Source organism: Eulemur rufifrons, chromosome 8, assembly GCF_041146395.1.
Source record: "Eulemur rufifrons isolate Redbay chromosome 8, OSU_ERuf_1, whole genome shotgun sequence".
Lineage (NCBI taxonomy): Eukaryota > Metazoa > Chordata > Mammalia > Primates > Lemuridae > Eulemur > Eulemur rufifrons.
The window spans coordinates 48,135,683-48,160,262 of NC_090990.1; the positions used below are offsets into that span (position 1 = coordinate 48,135,683).

Consider the following 24,580-nt stretch of genomic DNA (forward strand, 5'->3'; position numbering starts at 1 on the left):
AGGACCTACTGAGGTCTGGGCTCAGAACTGGCATCATGTTACTTCTGTTACATTCTGTTGCTCACAGCAAGTCACAAGACAGGAGTCACAGGGTGAGGGGATAGACTTGATCTCTTGATGGAGGAGCTGCAAAGTCACATTGCAAAGGGCTGTGGATACAGAGGGGGCAGCCATTTTTATTGTCTTCCAGAGAAGACAAGGGAGTAAGCTTTGTGGCTGGAAGGGTGGTGGAAGCGCTGGGTGAAGAGTGGAGGAGGTGGCGGCGCATTCCAGGTAGAGAGCATACTCTGTGCAGAGGCTCCAAGTTGAGAGTGCGCTGGTGTTAGAAGAACGGAGGCTAGAGTGTCTATAATGGAATAAGTAAGGAGGTGCGTGGGGAACAAAGACAAAACCAGATAGAGGGTTGGGGTTTCTTTTTTCCATATTTAGGACTTAGGCTTTTAATCAGAGAAATAAGGATTTTTCCTTCATTTTTTTCAAGGTTTTTCACCATGGATGTGGTTAAGATTTCTCTCTTGGCCGGGCGCGGTGGCTCACGCCTGTAATCCTAGCACTCTGGGAGGCCGAGGCGGGTGGATCGCTCAAGGTCAGGAGTTCGAGACCAGCCTGAGCGAGACCCCCGTCTCTACTAAAAAATAGAAAGACATTATATGGACAACTAAAAATCTATATAAAAAAATTAGCCGGGCATAGTGGCGCATGCCTGTAGTCCCAGCTACTTGGGAGGCTGAGGCAGTAGGATCGCTTAAGCCGAGGAGTCTGAGGTTGCTGTGAGCTAAGCTGATGCCACGGCACTCACTCTAGCCTGGGCAACAAAGTGAGACTCTGTCTCAACAAAAAAAAAAAATGATTTCTCTCTTTATCTTTGATTTTCCTCAGTTTGAATGTGTGTCTAGGTAGTTTTTGCTTTTGTTGCTGATGCTGTTGTATGGGGATTTGGGGGATTTTTGTTTTTTGAGTTTTTTGGTATTTATCCTGCTTGGGATTCTCTGAGCTTCTTGGATTTGTGGCTTGTTATCTTTCATTATTTTAAGAAAATTCTCTATCTTTATGTCGTCAAATATCTTCTGCCCTCTTTCTTTTTTTTCCACTTGTACGGTACTTGACATCTCTTTCTCCTATGATCCACCACAGGTAAGCCAGTGCTTACATCCCCTCTCCTTGGATTTTAGGCTACATAGTTGTCCTGTGACTTCAGCTCTGATGAGTTCAAGAAAAGTTATGATTTTGTAGTTCATTCACTTTTTCTTACTGTAAGGGAAGGAGCAACACTCTCCTAACTCTCTACTCCATTAGAGGTTTTGAGTAGAAGACAGGACACAATCTGACTTATATTTTAACAAGAGCAGTCAGATTGCTATACTGAAAATAGGCTGAAGGATACTCAGGAGAAAACAAGGAGTCCAGCTGGGGTGTTATTGCAGAATTCTAGGAGAGAACTAATAATGCTTTGAACTAGAGTATAGGTAGGACGGGGATAGTAGAGATTCTGGATGTATTTTGAAGGTAGAACCGTAGAATTTCCTGAGGATTCATTTTGATATGTGAGATAGGAAAAGAGTTAGAGATGATTCCAAGATTTTTGACCTGAACAACTGGAAGGAATGAGTTGACATTAACTGAGAGAAAGAGGACTATAGATGGACAGCTTTTTTTAAAAGGAATTGGGGGAGTCCAGTTTTGGTAATAGAAATCCAAGTAGAAATGTTAAATATGCAGTTAATTATATGAGTCTAACATTCAGAGGAAAGATCCTAGCTAGAGATGTAAATTTGGGGGGTACCAGCATATAGATGGTATCTGACATCTCTTCCTCCTGTCCTCCACCACAGGTAAGCCAGTGCTTGTATCCCATCTTTCCCTGAAAAGATCTGTTTTTCCTTGGATTTCAGGCTACTGAGTTGTCCTGTAACCTCAGTTCTTGATGAGTTCAAGAAAAGTTGTGGGTTTTAGAAAGTGAATATGTAGAGAATGTTTCTTGTAGGGTCACTGTATATAGCTATGTGTCTTGTTACAAATGCTATGATGTTTACATATAAAAATAGGATGTATATTTCTAAAATAAAATCCAAATGGGGAATAAACCACTAACTTCTTTTTTAGATAGGAAAGAGGAAGTAGTGATTGCTTATTTTAAGGTGTTTGGGTTTTGTTTGTTTGTTTTTTTTGTATACAGGAAAGCCATCCCCTTGGTTATCAGTTGATACTGCCTTATATATTCTTAAGGAAAATGAGAGTCAAGCAAATCTACAGCTCATGTGTTTTACTGAACTACGAAATAGAGAAGTATACATATTTATTTTCTAATATTTAATTTAAAAATATAATATGAACTCAAGTTTGGGGAAAATAATAGTTTTTCTATATTTATTTTATTTTTTAAAGTTTTATGTTCCTTGTAAACAGTACTTAAACGCTATAGATATTATATGTTTTATTAATTGTAAAGAACTTTTTCTTGTTTCCTGAGATTTGTTAAGAATTGAGGATAGGAGCCCAGGAATGGTGGTGCATGCCTAAAGTCCCAGCTACTTGGGAGGCTGAGGCAGGAGAATCATTTCAGCCCAGGAGTTCAAGGCTGTAGTGAGCTATAATTGTGCTTGTGAATAGCCACTGGACTCCAGCCTGGGCAACATAGTGAGACCTTGTCTCTCAAAAAAAAAAAAAAAAAAAGAAAAAATTGAGGATTGACTGGCAGTCTTAAGTCTTGGCTTTATAACTTGTAAGTTGTGTGACATTATACTTTACTTTCCTTTTCTCTAAATGCTCTGATGCCTCATATATGAACGTTTTTTCGATATACTCAGTAAAAAAGATTGGTCCCAGAAGATTTTTTTCCCCTAAATAAAAGCAATTCAAGACTTTGGAAAAGTTGCTCTAGATGTTGGTCTTACTTATATTACTACCACAAAACAGAAAAACTTTAAGATTGCTATCCTTAGGCTTGACTTATTATAGGGTTCAAAAATAGATTGATATGAAGAAATGCTTTTAAATGTTTTTATATGTTGCCCATGGGGTTGTTCTGATCTTTTCTAATTATGTATTTACTCACAGGCCAAATGTGTGAGGCAGATACATAAATGTGGCCATTTATTTTATGAGGACTACAAAATACATCTGCTACACAACAACAGAAATAATACTATTCAAGGGCTTACTACAATATCATATTTAATCTTTATATAGGCCCAACGACAGACAAACATTCCCTGATGGAATGTTATATAAAAGTCTTTATTGTAGGCTTCCTAACGGACAAGAATAGTTATAGACGAGAAACAAAATCTGCAGAAGTTAATGTTTTGACTAAACTCTTCTTCAGAACTGACTACAAAGTTAAATTCAGGATAAAGCATTATCTAAAACAATAGCTTTTTCCATTTTGCTTTGGGTAAAATTGCTTTCTTGTGAGATTGCACATGTAAAAATGTACATAGCAAGGCTGTAATAAAGTTTGAATGAGATTCTATTTACTTCTTTTCTATATAGGCTTCTGTTCTGTTAACCTGTAATATATGATATTTACAAATGATTTTTTTATTCGTATTTTCAGTTTCACAATTATTTTCTTTAAGAAGAGTTTTGGCCCATGAAAAACTTTCCATTTGCCATCCACAGTAGCAATGCAAGCTTATAATATGTGAAGATAAGGGAGGTTCATGGGATAACATATATTAGCAAGCCCCAAGATCTGTTTTTTCACTCCTGAATATCAGTCTACATATGGCCAATCTCAAAGCTTATGGTTTCCAAAGCATAGGTGTGATAAATGTTTAGTCTTAAAAACGATCCTCAGTTATGTTGTATTGCTTCTCGTATCAAAATAGGACATGGTGACCTTAGGATGAATATGATTTCTTTGACTTGTCAGGGCCGAAATAGGATGAAACACAGAATTTAGGTAAGCAAACTTATTTGGTGTATGAGTCTCCAGGATGACCTAAGATACACCTGGGTTTTGAAAGGAATTTTTGGACATCATACTCTATAGGATTCCCATGGGTTAGTCTGTGATAAAGAGCAAATAGCTGTTTGCTTAGCTATTATACACAACTAGAAAATGCTTAGATTTAATATATTTGACAAAGATAACCCCTAGTTTTTATCGGAAACTTTTGGCCTCCAGAAAGCTCCTAGGAGGTACACAGAGAGATACTATTTGCTTTCTTTCATAGAACAGGAAACTAAAATGTTTTTGTATGCAAATGTCCTGGTACTCATTATAAATATCCAGTAGTTGACAGAAAACAGAAGTTCATGTAAGGTAGGTTTATATGGGCCTCTGCATCTTGTTTTATAGTCTATATTACATAAATAATAGTAAAATTTCAGTGCCTTTGTCCACATAATTGGACTCCTAGAAATATGGTTAATTCATACAAATAGTGAACCCTTTACAAATATATTTAATTTTTATTTTATGTCATTGAACTCTGATTTACAAATTATGCATTTATATTTAAATCAGGAAACTGAAACCTGGAATATTATTACTTTTCTTTAAAGGAGATCAGGATTTACATAAAAAATTATCCTAAGATTTATCTCTTTCATTCCTGTTGAAGATATTTGCATCATAAACATTTTTGAAGATTATTAGGGAAGATTTAGAAGATATATAATTTCTTACCTACTATAGTTTTAGGCATTTGTTTTAAAAATATATAAAGAACTAGTATATCTAATGGTCTTATAATGGCGTTACCATTAACAAAAAGAATTTGAATCCTCTAAGATTGATAGAACTATAATAGAATTGGTGAATATTGATTAAAAGGTCATTTTTAGTGCTTCCCTTCCAGAAGAAAATCTCATTAAGACTCATGGTTGTTTGTATAATTCTTTTGAGAAAAGGTGTTTGGATGGACTGGTGAACTAGGACCTGGAATTTACTGGTTAATTCCTTCCACAACTGGCTGTAGGCTGAGGAAAGAAGTAAAACCAATAACAGAAGAAGCTCAACTCGTGTATAGAGATGAAACAGGGGAATTATTTCTTACAAAGGAATTTAGGTAAGTTTTGTTATTAGGGTTGAAACTATAACATCTAGACTAGATGTTTATCAGTGGCCTATCTTTCCCCCTTTCCTTTGGCCAGCCCCCACTCCTATCCTCAGATTCTAATTCAGTTACTCTTGTGGCAACATGGGTGAACCTGGAGGACATTATGCTAAGTAAAATAAGACAGGCATGGAAAGACAAATATACCACATGATCTCACATACAGTGGGATCTGAAAAAGTCAAACTCAGAGAGTAGAAGGATGGTTACTAGGGGAAGCAGGTTAGGGAGGCAGGGATGTTGGTCAAAGGATGCAAAATTTCACTTAGGCAGAATAAGTTCAGGAGATCTATTGTACAATATGGTGATTATAATAAAAACAATGCATTATATACTTGAAAATTGCTGAGAGTGTAGATTTTAAATGTTCTCACCACAAAAAATAAGTATATGTGATAATGGATATGTAAATGAGCTTAATTTAGTCATTTGACAATATATACATATATCAAAAAATCACGTTATACACCATAAATATATACCCAAAACAAAACAACTTATTCTCTAGGCATCTGACAATGATCTTCCATTCACAGGTCTGGAATTCATTCATTTCTGGGTTCCATACATTTGGCAAATCAACTTTAGTCACACATCTACCAATTTTTCCCCTACTAGATAACTGCCTTTAGAAATAGATCCTGTTAGTTACACTGTTGATTTATATAACTGTCAAATGTGAAATACAAAACTTAGGTAATTCTCCCATACCCTAGATATGTACAGTAAGATGAGGAAGAAGAAAGTAGATTGGAGAAAGGGAAAAAGGAGGAGGGAACTACTACTATTCATTGAATTCCTACTGTGTGTTGAGATATTGTGGTTGCTTTAGAAGCTTATTTATTTCATGTAATACTAGACTCAGCCAAAACTGTATTTGTATATATTAACTTTATGGTTTACAGAAATTGTTTAATGCCACGATATTACTTCCTTTTGAAAGTTATCCTCATAGAAAGCTTCTTTAGTCTAATTGCCTTAGAGATAAGAAATAATTTGCTATTTTTATAATTTTAGGTCTGCTTTATCAAATATATTTGAAGTAATTGATTTAGATGGAAATGGTCATCTTAGCCTTGAAGAATATAATTTTTTTGAATTGAGAACAAGTGGTGAGAAATGTGATGAAGATGCTTGGGCTGTCTGCAGAGGTAAGCACTTTTCTTTCTCTTAATGGATGGGTAAAAACTATATATGTGTACATCTCTAAAAGTAAGAAGTCAAACTTTTCCTCCATGGGACATTATTATAGCCTTTAGTGACAATTTAAAAGTAGTAGCATTGTTTATAGATCATAAAAACTTAAACATTTATTTTCTTTAAACTGATAGTTGGTATAATACTCAAGTTAAAAGAAAGTGTGAATTACTCAATCATAATTTCAGTTTTCAGCCTATGCACTTAGGGGCTTAGAAGATAAAGAACTGTCCGAGCTCTTGAAATCACTGGTCCTGAAGTGGTCAACAGCCACAAATTGTGCCCAGGAGAGGGCAGCAAAGAGCTAATAAGCTAGAGTTTTACTTAAAATTTAAGGTTTCCATGAAGTTGTTTATACATGTTAGGAATTCTTTAATGGTTTTTGTAGTTGAGTGGAATTAAGAAAGTCCATTCATGGAAGGATTGAAGCCAAAAATACCAAGATGGACAAAGAAAGTCACTGAGAATGAGGCCAAAGTCAGTTGTCATTTAGGAGGAGTCTGGGAAGAGGGTAGGACTTATGTATTTAAGGCAAGGACTGCAAGATCAAAGGGGAAAACCAAAAAAACATAGCCAACCACAGATCACAGAACAAGAAGTACGAGGAGGCCAGAATGCAGTCAGGAGAGAGATTAACTCATATATGCTGTCACTGGGGTAGTAATGTGTGGTTCTTAAAATAGTCTAAGCTTGGCAAGTCAGTGAGCCAGGTGGGAGGGAGTCTGTTTATCTAAACAGCAGGTAGTGTAGAAATATAATATTACTAATATAAAGGATGTTTTTTAGTGTATCTCTTTTTAGCTGAAAGTTAAGATAACAAGAAACATATACTGATTTATAAATTAAACTTTGATTAACAAGATTGATAATATACATAAATTATCTATAGGAAGATATAATCATATTGTAACTTTAATGATATAATCTTTTAATTCTGTTTGTTGGCACTCTGGTTGGCACATTCCATAAGAGTGAATCATAATTAGGATTTTCTAATGGTAAAGTTGTTGATTAGTAAAATTCTAGTTTAATAATTGAATTAAATTGGCAGAGTTGATAGTTAACAGTTTTTGAGAACTTACCATACACCAGATACTGATATAAGCATTTCTACACATCAACTCTATGAGGTAGTACTTTACTATTATCATTTTACAAATAAGGAAATAGAATCAAAGAGATTAAGTAACTTGACCAAGTTACACAGCAAGACAGTTTCACATCTAGGTTTCAAACCCAGGCAGTCAGTTTCCACAACCTTGAACTCAATGCTATCATAAAGTCTCCAAGAATGATTGACCTGAAATATGATTTAGGAGCGTGTACCTTCACCGACATTGATAATACTACAAAGAAAGGAGCTTTTAAGGTTCTGAAATGTTTATCTTTCTCATCATATGTAATATTAATTTTGCTCATCCCTCTCCTTGATAATAAGAACATGTATTATGTGTAAGATTGCTTTAATAAACTTTTTTAGACTTAAAGTTGCTTTTATTTTTATTTTGTTTGTTAATAGATTCTATTTTTTAGAATAGTTTTAGGTTTACAGAAAAATTGGATGGAAAAATATAGAGATCTCCTATATATCCCTCTTTGCTCCCAAGTTTCCCTATATTAACATCTTGCATTAGTATGGTACATTTGTTACACTTGATGAACAAATATTGATAGGTTGTTATTAACTAAAGTCCTTAGTTTATATTAGGACTCACTCTTGTCTTGTATAGTTCTATGAGTTTTGACAAGTACATAATGTCCTGTATCCACCATTACATTATCATGCAGAATAGTTTCACTGCCTTAAAATTCCCCTGTGCTCCGTCTATTCATCTACATATTCATCCCCCTATACCCTTGGCAACCACTAATCTTTTTACTGTCTCTATAGTTTTGCCTCTTCCAAAGTGTCATATAGCTGGAATCACACAGTATATAATCTTTTCAGACAGGCTTCTTTCACTTAGCAATTTGCATATAAGATTCTTCCATGTCTTGTGGCACTATAGCTCATTTCTCTTTATTGCTGAATAATTTTCCATTGTATTGACATACCATAGTTTGTTTATGTATTCAGCTATTAAAGGACATTTTGGTGGCTTCCAGTTTTTGGCAAATATGAAAACAGCTACTGTAAACACTCATGTACAGGTTTTTGTGCAAACATAGAGTTTTCAATTCCTTTCAATCCAATAATTACTGAATTGTATGGTGAAACTATATTTAGCTTTGAAAGATCAAACTGTCTTCCAAAGTGGCTATACCATTTTGCATTCCCACCATCAGTGAATGAGAATTCCTGTTGCACCACATTCTCATCAGCATTCGGTATTGTTAGTTCTTTGGATTCTAGCCATTCTAGTAGGTATGTATTTGTGTCTCATTGTTGTTCTAATTTGCAGTTGCCTAATAACATATGATGCTGAGCATCTTTTGGTATGTTTATTTGCCATCTGTATATCTTCTTTGGTGAGGTGTCTGTTTAGGTCTTTTGCCCATTTTTTTTTTTTTTTTTTTTTTGAGATAAGGTCTTGCTCTGTTGCACAGACTGGAGTGCAGTGGTATGATCATAGCTCACTGCAACTTCAAACTCCTGGGTTCAAGTGATCTTCCCGGCTCAGCCTCCCAAGTAGTTGGGACTATACAGGCTCATGCTACCACACCCAGCTAATTTTTTTTTTTTAGAGACATAGGGTCTTGCTATGTCGCCCAGGCTGTTCTAGAACTCCTGGCCTCAAGCAATCCTCCCGCCTCCCAAAGGGCCAGTACTATAGGCATGAGCCACAGCACCCAGCCTTGCCCGTTTTTTAATTGGGATATTTGTTTTCTTGTTGAGTTTTAAGAATTCTTTATGTATTTTAAATACAAATCCTTTATCAGATGGGTATTTTGCAAGTACTTTCTCCTAGTCTGTGGCATTTCTTTTCGTTTTATTTTGTTTTACTTTTTTAGAGATGGGGTTTCATCTGTCAACCTGGCTGGAGTGCAGTGGCATGATCACAGTTCACTGCAGCCTCAAACTCCTGTGCTCAAGCAATCTTCCTGGCTCAACCTCCTGAGTAGCTAGGACTACAGGTGTATACCACTATGCTTGGCTAATTTTTCTTATTTTTTGTAGAGATGGGGTGGTCTTGAAATCTTGGCCTCAAGTGATCCTCCTGCCTCAGCCTCTCAAAATGCTGGGATTACAGGCGTGATCCATCGTGCTTGGCCCTGTCTTTTCATTCTCTTAACAGTGTTTTTCACAGAGCATAAGTTTTTAATTTTAATAAAGTCCCACTTAACAATTTTTATTTCATGGATCATGCTTTTGGTTTTGTATGCTTTTGGTGTTGTGTCTAAAACTCTATCACCAACCCATGGTTGCATAGATTTTCTCTTGTGTTATCTTTAGAAGTTTTATAATTTTGTGTTTTATATTTGGGTTTGTGACCTATTTTGAGTTAATTTTTGTGAAAGGGGTAAGGTCTGTGCCAAAAATTTTTTTTTATGTGGATATCCAGTTGTTTCAATACCATTTTTGGAAAAGACTATCTTTTCTTCATTGAATTACCTTTGTTCCTTTGTGAACTATCAGTTGAATATATTTGTGTATCTGTTTCTTGTCTCTCTATTCTGTTCCATTGATCTGTTAGTTCTTTCACCGTACCACACTGTCTCTTGATTACTATAGCTTTATAGGAAGTCTTGGAGTCAGGTGTTAATAAACATTTTAAAAAATAATAAGGGTTGAGAATTTTAAGTTTTAAAAGTAGATTAGTTATTGATAATCTTATAGTACAGTATCTAGCTACATTTTTCTTTAAAGTAATAATTTCTTTGTATTGTATATCAAATATTAATTTTTCATCTCACTTTATTACATGGTAACTCCAACCTCCATTTTTGTGGCTACCATTTCTCTCTATGATCAGATTCAATCTGCATTTAGTTTTTTTCCTTATAAAAGTTGTGAATCACTTTTAACTCTAAACATTTTGAACTATTAATCAGTCAACCAATTTTAGGCAATTATGTTTCTGCTACTTTTCTCACAATAATACATACAAAAGAGATGCTATCTCAAATATGAATACCCATTTCTCTTGAGTATATTACAGCTGCGAGTTGGAAAATAAAATCTTTCTTGTTGTAGGACAGTTAACAAAATATAATCTATAAGAAATGGCTACTTATTATCTATGTTATAGATAAATTCAGAAATTATATATGTCTAGCTACTTCTAGGTGAATTTAGATTTGCTTGTAAGTAATGTTAAAATGGGCACTTAGACCTGCCTGGGAAAATGTAGTTGATTCATGTACTCCAAAATGTTCTCCATTATCTAACAGTCTTTCAAGATCAGGGGCAATTTGGTTAAAATTAGAGAAATTAGCCGTATAGTAGTCTCATTAAATCTGGCACTATCCGTATTTCCCTTTTTGAAACTCCAGTAGTTTTGGGGGTACTATATAAAGTTCATCCAGTTTCTTCTGGGTTTAAGTGGCAAATACATGTTAAACATTTTAATTTTTGAAATATGCATCAGCATAATACTATAAGTGAGCGAACAGTTTGGATTTCACGTAGAAAAAATGCAGTTTCCTCTAATTTTAGAATATATTCGCACAATTTATAACTTCAGAATTTGCTGAAAAACTAAATCGTGTGCTGTGATGTGCTTATGCCGAGTTGTGAGAAATTAGAAGGTAGCTCTCAAGCATATTCTGCACCATTCTCATTCCATTTTAAGACTGCTTATAGAATCATAAAGCCTCCATTAAAATAAACATTTATAAGTAATAAGAATAGACATTTTATTAAATGTATGCATTTTAAAATTATGTAAGAAACTTTTGGTTGTTTTAACAGAGAATTTTGATACAAAGAAAAATGAACTAACAAGACAAGGATTTATGGATTTGAATTTAATGGAGGCCAATGACCGAGAAGGAGATCCTCGTGACCTTTGGGTAACTCTACACTCAATGGGCTACAACAAAGCCTTGGAGCTGACAGCGGTAAAACATTCTTAAAGTTTTGCCAGTGGGTTTGGTGTATATAATATTTTACCCCATGAACATTATCCTGACACATGACTTTTGAATTGGGTACTCAAATACTTGAACTTCATTATATGAATGAATCCTGGGTGCACCAGGTTGTTTCTGCTAGTTTATGCAAGTTTCTGTTCTTACTTGAAATTTAGTTACTGCCAACAATTAAATAATTCAGAGACAAAAAGTTTGAACATAAGATATTAAATAATTATATTTACTTTATAATTGGAGGTGTCTATCTGAGTTACTAAGTCTCATTTATATAGGGAAATTCTTTATCCTAACAGTTTAAAGACTCTCTTAGAAAATGGATAATGTATCTGCATGAGCATTTGGAATTCTGATCTCTAAAAGATACTTCTTGGGTTAAAATTTGTAAAACACTTGGAACAGTGTCTGGCTCATACAAAGCACTGTGTATGTATCAGCTATTATCATCATTATTATTATTATTATTATTAACATGATATTATAGTTGTAGAGGTTGAATAAGACTTGTATAAACCAGAGGAGTAATAAAAATTGGGCCTTCTTAAGTTTTACATTTCTGTGTCAGATTTAAAATATAGAATTTTAGAGTTTCAATTTCAGGCTACATATTAGATATATTTGTTTATACTCTTAAAAATAGTATCTGTCCTTTTCCATACATGAATCAACTTAAGAGGGCAACACTAGCATTGAAAAATTTTAAGTTTTAAGTACATTGAGACATTGGCTTGATTCCTAGTTTTGACATCATTCAACATCCCTCATAAACCTGTTTTCTGAGAAATTCTCTTATTTTTTTTTTTTTGCCATTTTTTGTAATAGGAAATGAATATAGTTACAGTAGCTTTTTATATCCTACTTTAACCTAATGTTCAGTTTAGCCCACATTTTAACTACAGTATAAAATCAGCATCTAATCTATGAACAACATTGATTCTGCTAAACATGTTTTTGCTTAATAGAGAAATTAGTTAAGAGCAATTTAAGACTTTTTATAGCATTTACTGATTTCATTTACCTTTGAAACCATAGGCTTCATGAGATAAAATCTTATTTAATTTTATTTATTTATTGAATAGGTAATATATTCATGTCATTTAAAATTCAAAAGGTAAAAAAAATATACAGCATACATTGGAAAGTGTCAAAGGATGATGAGACTACCACTCAATAACTGAAATAAAAAGACAAAGCTGAATTTATTGCTTACTATAAAAGAGAACTGTTCGGGTCAGGCACAGTCTCTTCATTCAGAGCAAAATGCTCAATTCATTTATATAGAGTTTAGGGGAGGAATGGAGTTCAGGGATTGCCTGGCTTTTAGAAGTATAAATGAGTTGACAGATTCTGGGGAAGCATGGTTACTCTGGTGAGACAGTTGATGGGTTGGCACTTAGCGGTATATTTATTGATGTGACTCCATCTCTGATTTCCTGACTTTCAAAAGTGAGGAGCTGACACTGGTTGCCTTACAAAAGTGTATCCATTGAGGTGGAGTTGTTCTAGATCAATTTAACAGATTTAAAACCAGTTCCAATAGCTACTATTACCCCACAACAGAATAATCCATTTTTCCCAAAGTTTATGAACTTTTTAATTCTCTGTTCCCCATTGATTTTATCCAACTATAGCTGTAGAAGAAACCATCAAAGATTCACTCAACAAATGTTGTTTATTTTCTTTGATGTGGTTTTATCTGTGGAAATCTGGTTTCAGTTTATATATTGATCGTGATTTCATCTTGTTTTTGTCTTTGGATCATGTTAAATCATCCGTTGGGACAGTGACTTTGCAGAAGCATTTTGAGACTCTGGACAATATTTAGGAAAAACAAGTGTAACTAGAAGTATTACAAGAACTGACTGGAAGGCACTCCAAAATTGTGACCTCGGATTTTCCAGGCACAGCCAACAAAACAAATCCCAAGTACTCCCTGAGTCTATCTTGTATAGTCTTTTATATAATAGTTTCCTCTTTTAATTAGTTATAGATTGTTTTACTTGTAGTACTAATCCAGGTACAACCTGAAATATTAGCATTGATACAGTCTCCTCCCTGGTTGGTCAAAAGAAAATCTAAGGCTCTTAATTATATAATCAATTAAACTGCCTGGGTTGAACAATTTAAACTGGTTTTTTGTGCCCCCAGGGCTTAGGCTATATTACTTACTCTATCAACCAACGTGAAGAAACAGTTTTTTTTGATGACCACCTGGATGGTGTACCTCCAATGGATGGGATCACTATTTTAGGAGTCTTTTTCCAGAAGGGGTTTATTCTTTTGGAAAGCATATAAGAAAATATACCTCATTGAGGGTGTTGGGGATCATATACTCTTGGAATGGCCTAACTAATAGCCATATAGAGTAATTAACCTTGGATCTGAGTTGGCAGTCTGATTTCTATATAGGAGCTGCACAAGAGATGTAATCATCCTTAGTGGATCTCTAGGTATATTGTTTCTGGGTATTGTGACAAATAGTATGTGTTGCATTTTATATTTCTTGTAGTTCAAGCACATATTCCTTAAAGTCTCAACTTAGGCAAGTCATTATTACTAATAAGGAGAATATGATGGGCCAAGTCAGACATACACAGTAAAGAGGAAATCAATAAAGAGGAAAACTGAATAAACAAAAGTATGCAAAGAAGATTGTAACCTGTAATAGAATCTTGTTCTGATGGTTTTGGGAAGAAGCTGTCTACTTCATATGGTGATGTGCTTGTTCAAAAATTCTTGGGTTAGCAGTTAATTCTATGGTTTGTCTATTTCTGGAGGTTCTCTGGAGAACCTCACTTTAAGATCTCTAAAGGAGGTACTTTTCCAACTCTGTTAAGGCCCTTTTCATTTTTCCAGAGGTTTGGGAATGATAAAGACAAAAAATATTTTTAAGTAAGGAGCAAAGCCTTATGTAATCCAAATTCATGAAAAATTTTTCTAGTTAAATGTGTTATCGCAGGATTTGGAATGTCGGCAGCCATGATGGTTGTAACTTTTCAATAAGGAAAAGCTTTGACACACCCTGAAAATAAATATACTATTATTATTATAGTAGCACATACTCATAAAGTGCAAAGAGAGAGGCAACTGTATAAAATTAATTTGGAAATGCTCAAAAGGTCTTTTAGAGCATAGTCTCAGTTCATGTCCCATTTTTATAATTTTTCCAGGTTAATTTAGTTACAGATAAGGCATGGACTGACCACATCCTTTATTATCCTAGAAAAGCTTTTCCCCAGTGTTTAATATTAAAGCCAATTTGTCCCCATTGGCATGAGTCGTTTCATGAAGGATTTTACTTAGTGTTAGGTGGCCCGTCTGGTTTTACCAGATATTACCAATGGTTCTTCCAACCCAGTTGTTCCCAGTGTTTCTTTTCAGAATTTGGCAGGCTAGGTTTTTTGTATCTATGGTGGCATTCCTGAACTTCTCCATGGATTTGTTTTATTTTGCTGTTGTTTTATGTAAAGTTCTATGTAAGGACTTTCGTCAGGGTATTCTGTTTAGTATAATGATCTGTTAAAATATTTCTATAGTTTATCAAAAGTGTTTCTATACTGCTTTTGGAGTTTTTCTATAGTATCTATAGTATAGTATATTAGCTTCTATAATACCCTTTTTGAGTTACTTCCTTTATGCCAGTAGTTATTTTAGGTGCCAAATAATTAATGTATTTATTGTTCATTTTTAAAGGGTGCCTGAGAAAGCGAAAAGAAAACCCTCCTTTTTTTCTGTAGCATTTTAAAAAGTCACTATTTTAAAAGCATGCTAGCTACTAGTTTATATATTTTACTTTTTTATTTTAGCAATTTGATTTGCCTTGGAGAGAGCCATAGTTTAGTCATTTGAATAATTTGGCTTCTGGTAAGGAAATAGATTTCACAAAAGAGATTAGGCTAGTTAATGTATATCAGGCCTGGTACTGACCTTTTTATTTTTTTAATGTAAGACACATCAACAAACAATTTAATATTTAGTATTAGAGCATCCAAAAGTTCTGTCCTGGGCATGGATACTTCTGGATTTACTGAATCACAATGAGGAGATTCTCTTCATTCAGTAAGGGTCATAGAGTTGTTATATTCAGAGTGTTAACACTGGCAGATGTAATATAAGAAGGAAAAACTAACAATTCATATTTAATTGATTGGTATAAAAATTTAGGATACTTTCCATTAGCAATAGAAAGTGGTAAAATGTGGTAACATTTTTTCTTTTGGTACGGGATCTCACTATGTTACCCAAGCTGGTCTTCAACTCTTGGGCTCAAGCATTCCTCTGTCTCAGCCTCCTGAGTAGCTGGGATTACAAGTATGTGCCACCAAGCCTGGCTGCACATGGTAACATTTTATTTCAATGATTTGTATAAAATCTAAAGATGTTTTCACTGGTTTTGTTGATGTTTATAATTGCTCTGTGGCAAGGAGGCTATTTGGCTATTAAATTAAGGTATAGGCTATGAGAGGTAATGGTTCCTGGATGTGTGCTGTGTCACTGAGTTAATATACCAAAAGTATGGCCTAATGTTTTCATGTTTGTAAAAAAAAAAAAAAGAAAGGTTTATGATAATCTAGGAAGAATCAATTTCTAATTTTATGAATTCTGTTTCAGTTGGTTTAAATATGTCTGTGGAGTCATTTGCCCATAGGGATTTGGGAACCAGAGCTATTTCTTTGGTAATTTCTCAAATCGTATATAACAAAAGTAATCTAATGTCTGAACAAGCTATAATTTGATCATGGGAACTGTAGTAAATCTTGTCTGGAAATAAATCCTGTCTGTTACATTGGTAGGTTATTGTGTCACAAAGAATAACCAGATTTTCACCTCCAGGTTAGGATTTGGGAAAAGATTTAGGATTGTTAGAAATCTCATATTTGAGTGGTTTTACTAAACCAAGGCAAACCATTTTATTTTAAGCTTTCTACAACTTAATTTTTCTTTTACCTTTTTTCTTTCACAGGCACAACCAGTTATTTTATTTTTTCTTATTAAGTTCTCTAATTAGGTTTTAGAATTGTAGACTATACACTCCCTATATCAGCCTATCAAGGCAGATCCTCTGTCGAAGAGCGACATAACTTCTTTCTTGGTCTTGCTACAAGGGCATTGCCCCAATCACAGCACAACTTAATAGTTGCTCTTTTGCTGAATATTGATAAACAAAACTTTCAAGTCTAGTTTTACCTTTTTTCTTTCCTCGTTTATTTTTATTTATTTATATTTTTTCTTTGAGACAGGGTCTTACTCTGTCACCCAGGCTGGAGTGTAGTGGTATGATCATAGTTCATTGCAGCCTCCAACTTCTGGGTTCAAGCAAGTACTGAAAAGATTCTGGTAATATTTTGCCATTTTTAAAGTCTTGGTTATCAGAATTATTCAACAAAAGGGTATCAATATTTGAGCAGTCATTGAAAATAAAACATCTGAAAAGATCTTTGTTAGAAAGGCCTACATTCCCACATCCGGCTTCTCTTGATTTCTGCTAAATTAACTTCAGATTTTTTTATCCTTTACCCACATGCCACCACCCGCTCCCGCCCACTGCAAACATGACCACCAGTATATCAGTATGTGTAAATTTATTTATTTATTCAACAAATACTTATTGAATACCTACTATGTGATATGTCTGTAAATAAGAGGCACTGAGGATATAATGATGAATGAAATAGTTAAAATTCCTGCCCTTGTGGAGTTTATATTCTATAAAGGAGAATGATTAATAAAATGGAAAATAAATAAAATCATTTCCAAGGTATTTTGAAGGAAACAAGCCAGAGGCTGAAGTAGAAAAGGACAGTGAAAGAGTGAGGGAAATGGTAGGCTGGAGCAGATCTTTCTACAGAGGTGGCATTTAAGCTTAACCTGAAGGAGGAGGACAAGGTACCCATGTAGAAAGATATGAGGAGAATCTTCCAAGTAGAGAGAACGTTACATACGAAGGGCTTCGTGTGCTCTAGGGTTTGCAGGATCAGTGTAGCTGAAGCATAGAGCCGCAGGAGACTGGGTTAGGTGGAGAGGCAAAGGCTACTGTGTACAGCACATTGTAGGCTACTGTAAAGATTAAAGGTAGACATTAGAAAAATTCAATTCCAAATGCAGAAAATATTTTTAGATCTCAGATTTTAAAGGTGCTTTTAGACTAAGTTTAAATTGTAAATTTATTTTTCTACATTCAATCAGTCTCCATGCATTAAGTTTGAATTGTAAACACAGTAATTTCCTTAGAGCCCTTTTATGAATTCTTTCTGTAGCCTTAAACTTAGAAAAGGAAATTAAATAACATGATATTTTTTAGTATTGAATTAATGGCGGAATGGTATTATGTCTTAAAGGAGATACTATGTTACTGATTTGTTAGAGGTTATAGTTTCCTTTCCTTTCCTATGAACATTATCAGTTAATATGCTACCAAAAACTAAGAATTTTCACGCATTTTTATTACTCAATTCAGAGTACTAAAATTTTCCCCTTAAAGTTTATCAGAAGGAAAGCTGGAAGGTTTAGTGTATCTTCTTAAATCATAGGATTTAGTGTATCTTCTTTAAACATACTAATAATAAATTAAATTTATTTTAAATTCTATCAAAAGGCTAAAATAAGATTTATTTTTTCTTCCATACCAGGCATGTCCCTTTGTCATCGATATCTATGCAGAAAAATGCAAGCCAAGAATTAAAGCTGTTCATATGGAGCCATGTAGTGGGCAACTTGAGAAGGCCATTTGTAAATCTGTTCTTAACAAAGGCGAAGCCAAATTAATGGATGGCTATGAAAATATAATCGTGCATACTTACAACTGTAACACCTGGATAACATCAGTTATTGAAAACAAGGTATTAATTATGAGCTGGTTCCCCTTGTTTTGCTACAAAGTTTACTATGTTACATCTTCTTTCTCATTCTATTCTTACATGGTAATTAAATATCCCATTACATTAATAATGTTTGTAATGGATAATTATTCTTTCTCAGATTTCTAACTCAAACTGGGCATGACAATTTTTATGTGATTTTTAAAAGTCTGAGATCATTGTTTTTCTCTTAAAATATGAAAATTAAATATTTGGAGATTAATGGAGATAGAGCATAATCTAGGCACAAAATATTTAGTTTGTTACTAAAAGTCTTCACGTATACATAGCTATTTTAATAATAGACATCATGTTTTAAAGAAATATTATAAACAAAAAAATTTAACCCAAGTTTTTACACCAACTATGCAATCAGATCCTATAGATTATCATCATTTTGTCTAAATAGATTCTGCTGCCCAAGACCTACTTTTAGCAAGCTAATTATTTCTAGCTTTGGCCATCTTTCCTGCTACTATTGATATTACAGGTCAAGAGAATACATGCATAAATTCTTAAAGTCAGAAGCATCTAGTTCTTTAGAAATTATAAATTTTCACAAAATCTTATACCTGATGGCTGGGTACTTAGTACTGTTGGCTTATTTCTTTTTTTTTTTTTTTTTTTTTTTTTTTTTTTTGTTGAGACAGAGTCTCACTTTGTTGCCCAGGCTAGAGTGAGTGCCGTGGCGTCAGCTTAGCTCACAGCAACCTCAGACTCCTCGGCTTAAGCGATCCTACTGCCTCAGCCTCCCAAGTAGCTGGGACTACAGGCACGCACCACCATGCCCGGCTAATTTTTTCTATATATATTTTAGTTGTCCATATAATTTTCTTTCTATTTTTAGTAGAGACGGGGTCTCGCTCAGGCTGGTCTCGAACTCCTGACCTTGAGCAATCCACCCGCCTCGGCCTCCCAGAGTGCTAGGATTACAGGCGTGAGCCACCGCGCCCGGCCTGTTGGCTTATTTCTTTTAGTTCCTAGTCAAGACTTATATTATTTTTATGCCTGCCATAAATTTCTTAAAATACTTAATGTTTGGCTGAGTTTTTAGTCAATCTGAGAATATATTATATAACTAACTCTTTTAGTCACCATAGGAGCCACCAGAAAGTATAAAACATGGTCTCTGCTTTCAAGGAGTTTATGGGGTAGTTGGAAAGACAAAATTGATACTCTAGAAAGAAATAAAGAAAAATTAAATGTTAAATAATATATGACTGTTTGTATGTGCTATAGGAGTTTTATTCTATTTGTTTCTCTTGTAGTTGCCATGAATTTGGACCATAGAAGTTGGGGAAGGATTTGTGATAAGGGGACAGGGGATGGTGGTGCAGGGTGGTGATGGATGACAGGGGTTTAAATAGACAGACAGCCTTTAGAAGGAGGAGAAACAGTGTAAGGAGAAACATGGCAAAGGGTCAATATGAAGTGTAAAGAGTGAGAATATCTGCTTTGCAGAAGCAGACAGCTTTATTTGGAGGAGTATTAGGAAGGTAAATAACAGATAGAATGGATCTAGATTATATATGTTATTTTGGAAATGACATAGAGGAGTTTAGACTTGATTAAATAAGTTTGGGTCTCCAACTAGTAGATTGCAATCTTCGAATCATATAGCCTTGGAGGGTGGTTCCTAAGATCCAGCATGTTTCCCTTTCTGCCTTCTATATTTTATTAGGATTAAAAGGGTGGAATGGAGTCACTACTTCACCCCAACCCCTCTGCTCTGCCTATCATTTCTCAATCGTCTACCTCCTTCTTTTCCCAAGGACAATTAAACTTTCTTCACCAAAATGTGGTAATAATACTAATATTTTAGGGCTTACTGTGTGCTAGGCATTTACATATATTAGTGTATTTACTTTTCACAACCCTGTGAGGTAAGTGCTATCCTCATTTTACACACGGGAAACTGAAGTGCAGGGAAATTAAATAACTTGCAAAAGGTCACACAACCAAGTAGTAGAAGAGTTGAGGAATGAATTCAGGTAGTCTAATATTATTATTTCCCTTTGTAGTCATTAGGGAGTGATAATAGTTTCTTTAGTAGGGGAAGATTTTGACTCCTGCATTTTTCCCAGTTATCCAGCTTTATTCTGCATTCCCTTGCTTCTTATCCACCCTAGAGGCCATTGTCCGTTCTCTCAATTGCCAATTCTTACATAAAGTCTTCTTTGAATCCCCAGTCTGAGCTATTGTTCATCTTCTGTGTTTATATAGCTCCCTGTGAATAGCTCTATTATAAGATTCAGCAAAGTATTTTGTCATTGTCATCTTATTTGTCTGTCTCCCCTAGACTGGGAGCTAGGGCTCAGGAACTGTATCTTTTATCTCAGTGTTCCTAGACTTTAGAACAGTGCCTGACACACAGTTGATAATAAATATATGTTTATTGAATGATTGAATGGATGAGGAACATAATTAAAGGGATGTTTTAGGCATATTAGTTGTAAGGTAGTAGAATAATGAATGGAGGGTAGAAAACTAGAGATAGAATCAAAGAAATAGAGACTATTGCTGTAGTAAACCAAGGATGAGATAATGTGACCCTAGTATCCATAATGGCCTGGGAATGAAGATTAAAAGGTAAATTCAAGTCACATGTAGAAGAAAAAGTTTATATAATTAGTGACATATTGGAAAGAGAATGAATGAGAGAAAGTCACAGATACAAAGTTGGGAAAAGGAGCCAGTTTGTACAAATTTGCACTGGACTATATGACATTAATACAATTTCAGGGCTTATTCTGAAGTTTATATGTCTCTGTAATTATTAAAGAAAGGACTAGCAACTTATGAAATCTTTTTTTATAGTCAGATGATAAAGTGATTATTCACATCAACAATGAGCTAAGTAAAAACTGCATGAACAACAGAGGACTCAACATATTTGCAGTAGAAGTGGCACCAAAATCTACAATGGTAATGTGTTATTTTCTAATTAATGCCTTTTGTTTTATCTCTTTGAAAAGAAATTTTTGCTATTAATGCTATGAATAAACATAGAGATATGAAATTAAGTGGAAAATTATTTCAAGTATGATGTTTATATCAGTTTCATTCTATACTTAAATTCTAATCCAGTTCTGTCACTATTTGGTTGAATGACTGGGAAGTTCATTAACCTCTCTGTTCTAGTCTCTTTAAATGTAAAATTAAGATGATATCATTAGTTTTAGGTACTTCACAAGGTCAACATAAAGGTAAAAATAAAATGTACATGAAAATACTTTTGAACATCATATAGAAATATAAAGTGGTACTAATAGTAATAATTTTTTTTTTTTTTGAGACAGAGTCTCACTCTGTTGCCCTGGCTAGAGTGCCGTGGCATCAGCCTAGCTCACAGCAACCTCAAACTCCTGGGCTCAAGCAATCCTTCTGCCCTCAGCCTTCTAAGTAGCTGGGACTACAGGCATGCACCACCATGCTCAGCTAATTTTTTCTATATATTTTTAGTTGTCCAGCTAATTTCTTTCTATTTTTAGTAGAGACAGGGTCTCGCTCTTGCTCAGGCTGGTCTCGAACTCCTGAGCTCAAACGATCCTCCCGCCTTGGCCTCCCAGAGTGCTAGGATTATAGGCGTGAGCCACCGTGCCCAGCCAATAGTAATAAGAATTTTGATAACTCAGCATGTTTTTATCTACATTATTAAGATTTTCTAAGATAACTTGGGAAGGAAAATATCTCTGAGTTTCAAATAAACAACTAAGTCAAGAGCGAGAAACAGCTCTAGTTCTGGTATTAGCAGAACTCTGGGTTTCTGATTTAGCCAGGAGTTCAAAGACACGGACAGATCAGTAGATCCCTGGGGTCTAGTGAAAGGAAAAAGGAGAAAGCTTTCTATTCTTACTCTTTCTTTCTCCAGACTGTCCATGAAATCCTTTTTTTTGTTTGTTTGTTTGAGACAGGACATTGCTCTGTCGCCCAGGCTGGAGTACAGTGGCTTGATCACAGCTCACTGTAACATGGATTGCTCAAGCAATCCTCCCAACTCAGCCTCCCAAGCAGCTAAATGTGCTACCACTCCTGGCTAATTTTTACATTTTTTTACAGAGTCAGGGTTTCACTATGTTGCCCAGGCTGATCTTGAACTCTTGGCCTCAAGCTATCCTCCTGCCTCAACCTCCCAAAGTGCCGGGATTACAGGCTTGAGCACTGTGCCTGGCCCACGAAATCCTAAAACATTCTGTAACAGGGTAAAGAGAGATTATCTTTTCTGTTTCTCCAATTAAGATTTCAGAAAATGCTCTAGGCTTAGCCTGGAAAGGTATTTACTGCACTTTTTGCCATTCTTCTTTACCCACATTTACATACACCAACTGACAATTAGTATGTTAGGGTCGGATTTAGACTGGATTATCCTGTTAGATCTCAGATCATAGCTTTCCAGTGCCTGTAAAGACAATACTGTAGAATTTTATCTGCATAGGGATATTTTTCACACAAGGCCTAGAAATGTCCTAATTGAAAAAATATCCAAAAATAACAATATACAAAAGGAAAGTAAAAGCTTTCTCTTTTTATGTGCAGGTTTGTCAACATGTAATGCCTCTGAATGAACAACAAGAATGGGTATATTATTGTATATATTCCCTTATTTCTTAAATCTAAGAATTATTTCAGATTTATTCTGTTATTTGTTAATCAGCTAAACACTAATAAATTTAAGTGATATGCCTAAATAATAATCTATTTAATTTATATGTATTTACATTTTATGTCCATGTTATATACTTTATTATTAAAATATAAATAATGTTTTTAATGTGTGGCCTTCTTATTTTGGTGGGAAGTGTAAGCACATTTAATTTATGAATAGTAAGTCAAAATAAAATTACAGGTAAGATTTTAAAAAGTAGTATGCAAGGAATTCTACAAAATCTTTTATACTTTAGATTTATCATACTCATTTTAAAAAACCTAAAAGAAAACGTAAATATAAAAATAGCCAGTTAGCTTTCCTATCAAAAAAGTTAAAGCAAAATTTGGAAACTCTTATTTTTACATTAAGAAGCCAAAATCTAATGATAATATTAGGAATATTTTGTTCTAATAGTAAATTTTTATGAATTTACTTATGGATTGCTTTTATTAAATATATTTTGAGATAATAGGAATTAAATCTAATATAGCATTTAATGAAGCAGTATAAGGCATGAAAAATTATATTAGGCAATTAAGAACTGTATGACAATATCAGTAACAGAATACTTGACCAGTAAATGTCAGCTTTTGAAATATGAATGCCATTATGGCAGTATATATTTTTTGTAACCAGTACATGTTACCACGTAGTTTAAATGTCATTTGGATTTTTGGCCCTTGATTTAGATATCTGTAAAATGGGTTGTCATTACCTAGCAGTTTGAATTCTTCAGATGATGTGTCTTTAAAAGTAATGAAATGTGAAAACATTTTATTAATTGCCAAATGCCTTATAAATTCAATAAATGTGACCATATATTCTATTCTATTTCACAAAGTATTGAATTATGGGAAATTAATTATCTGGCTATGATATTAAAAGCATATAATAAAGGTATTACCTATGCCCCCAAGTTGTAAAGGAGCTTTTATAGTAGGATGATAGGTGACATAAAGTGGTATCATTAGAACATGGAGACTCAAGAAAAAGAATAATAGGCACTTAAGCCTTACCTTCCACCACTGTCATCACTTAGACATATCAAGCCATTTTTTTCTCCCCTTTCCATTGCTCACTTATTAAAAGGAAAAAAGACCCAAAACTATCTTAATGGTCTTATTTTCAATTAGTCTGTAGAGAAGACAAAGATATTTTGTTTCAAGTTAAACTTTCTTCCAAGTAAATGAAAGCCCAAGGGAATCAGCTATGTAAAGAATATAAATTAGGCTACATTTTTGGACCTTTAACTAAATCATTTTTTAAGGATTACTTGAGTGCTGTGGTACTGGAATATCCAGAAAAATTATTCAAGTCCTGAAATATTTGACTCACAGATCGATAGTAATTCTTTAACCAACCAAATTAACATACAAGAATGTTTTCTTTCATTTTGAAAGGTGCTTCCTTTTTTCAGAGTTTTGCCAGATTAACCATGTTATTTTGCAGGTAATTTTGCATGTTGTTTAATTTGAAAAGCACAAGGATCCAGCTTACTAAAAGACATCTAGATACACCCAATCTCTCTTGTGCTCTAAATGCCATCCCTGCCTGTCTCTTCTGTGTCCCCATTGAAACTCCCCATGAATGAGTTTTATCTACAAACATTCCATTTTTTTTTTTTTTTTTTTTTTTTTTGAGACAGAGTCTCACTTTGTTGCCCAGGCTAGAGTGAGTGCCGTGGCGTCAGCTTAGCTCACAGCAACCTCAGACTCCTGGGCTTAAGCGATCCTACTGCCTCAGCCTCCCGAGTAGCTGGGACTACAGGCATGCGCCACTATGCC

At 34.4% G+C, this 24,580-nt stretch overlaps 1 protein-coding gene across 1 annotated transcript in view; it reads left to right on the forward strand.

The window, feature by feature from the left end:
• The window catches only part of EFCAB7 (EF-hand calcium binding domain 7), a 43,220-nt gene extending 20,304 nt beyond the window's left edge, over nt 1-22,916 (forward strand). Inside the window, exons 8-14 of the mRNA XM_069480091.1 lie at nt 2,177-2,286; nt 4,858-5,015; nt 6,081-6,214; nt 11,113-11,261; nt 17,921-18,130; nt 20,966-21,073; nt 22,685-22,916. Coding sequence (XP_069336192.1) covers nt 2,177-2,286; nt 4,858-5,015; nt 6,081-6,214; nt 11,113-11,261; nt 17,921-18,130; nt 20,966-21,073; nt 22,685-22,759 — 944 coding nt within the window. The 3' untranslated portion in view covers nt 22,760-22,916. The remainder of the gene's footprint in view (nt 1-2,176; nt 2,287-4,857; nt 5,016-6,080; nt 6,215-11,112; nt 11,262-17,920; nt 18,131-20,965; nt 21,074-22,684) is intronic.
• Nucleotides 22,917-24,580: the final 1,664 nt, after the last annotated feature.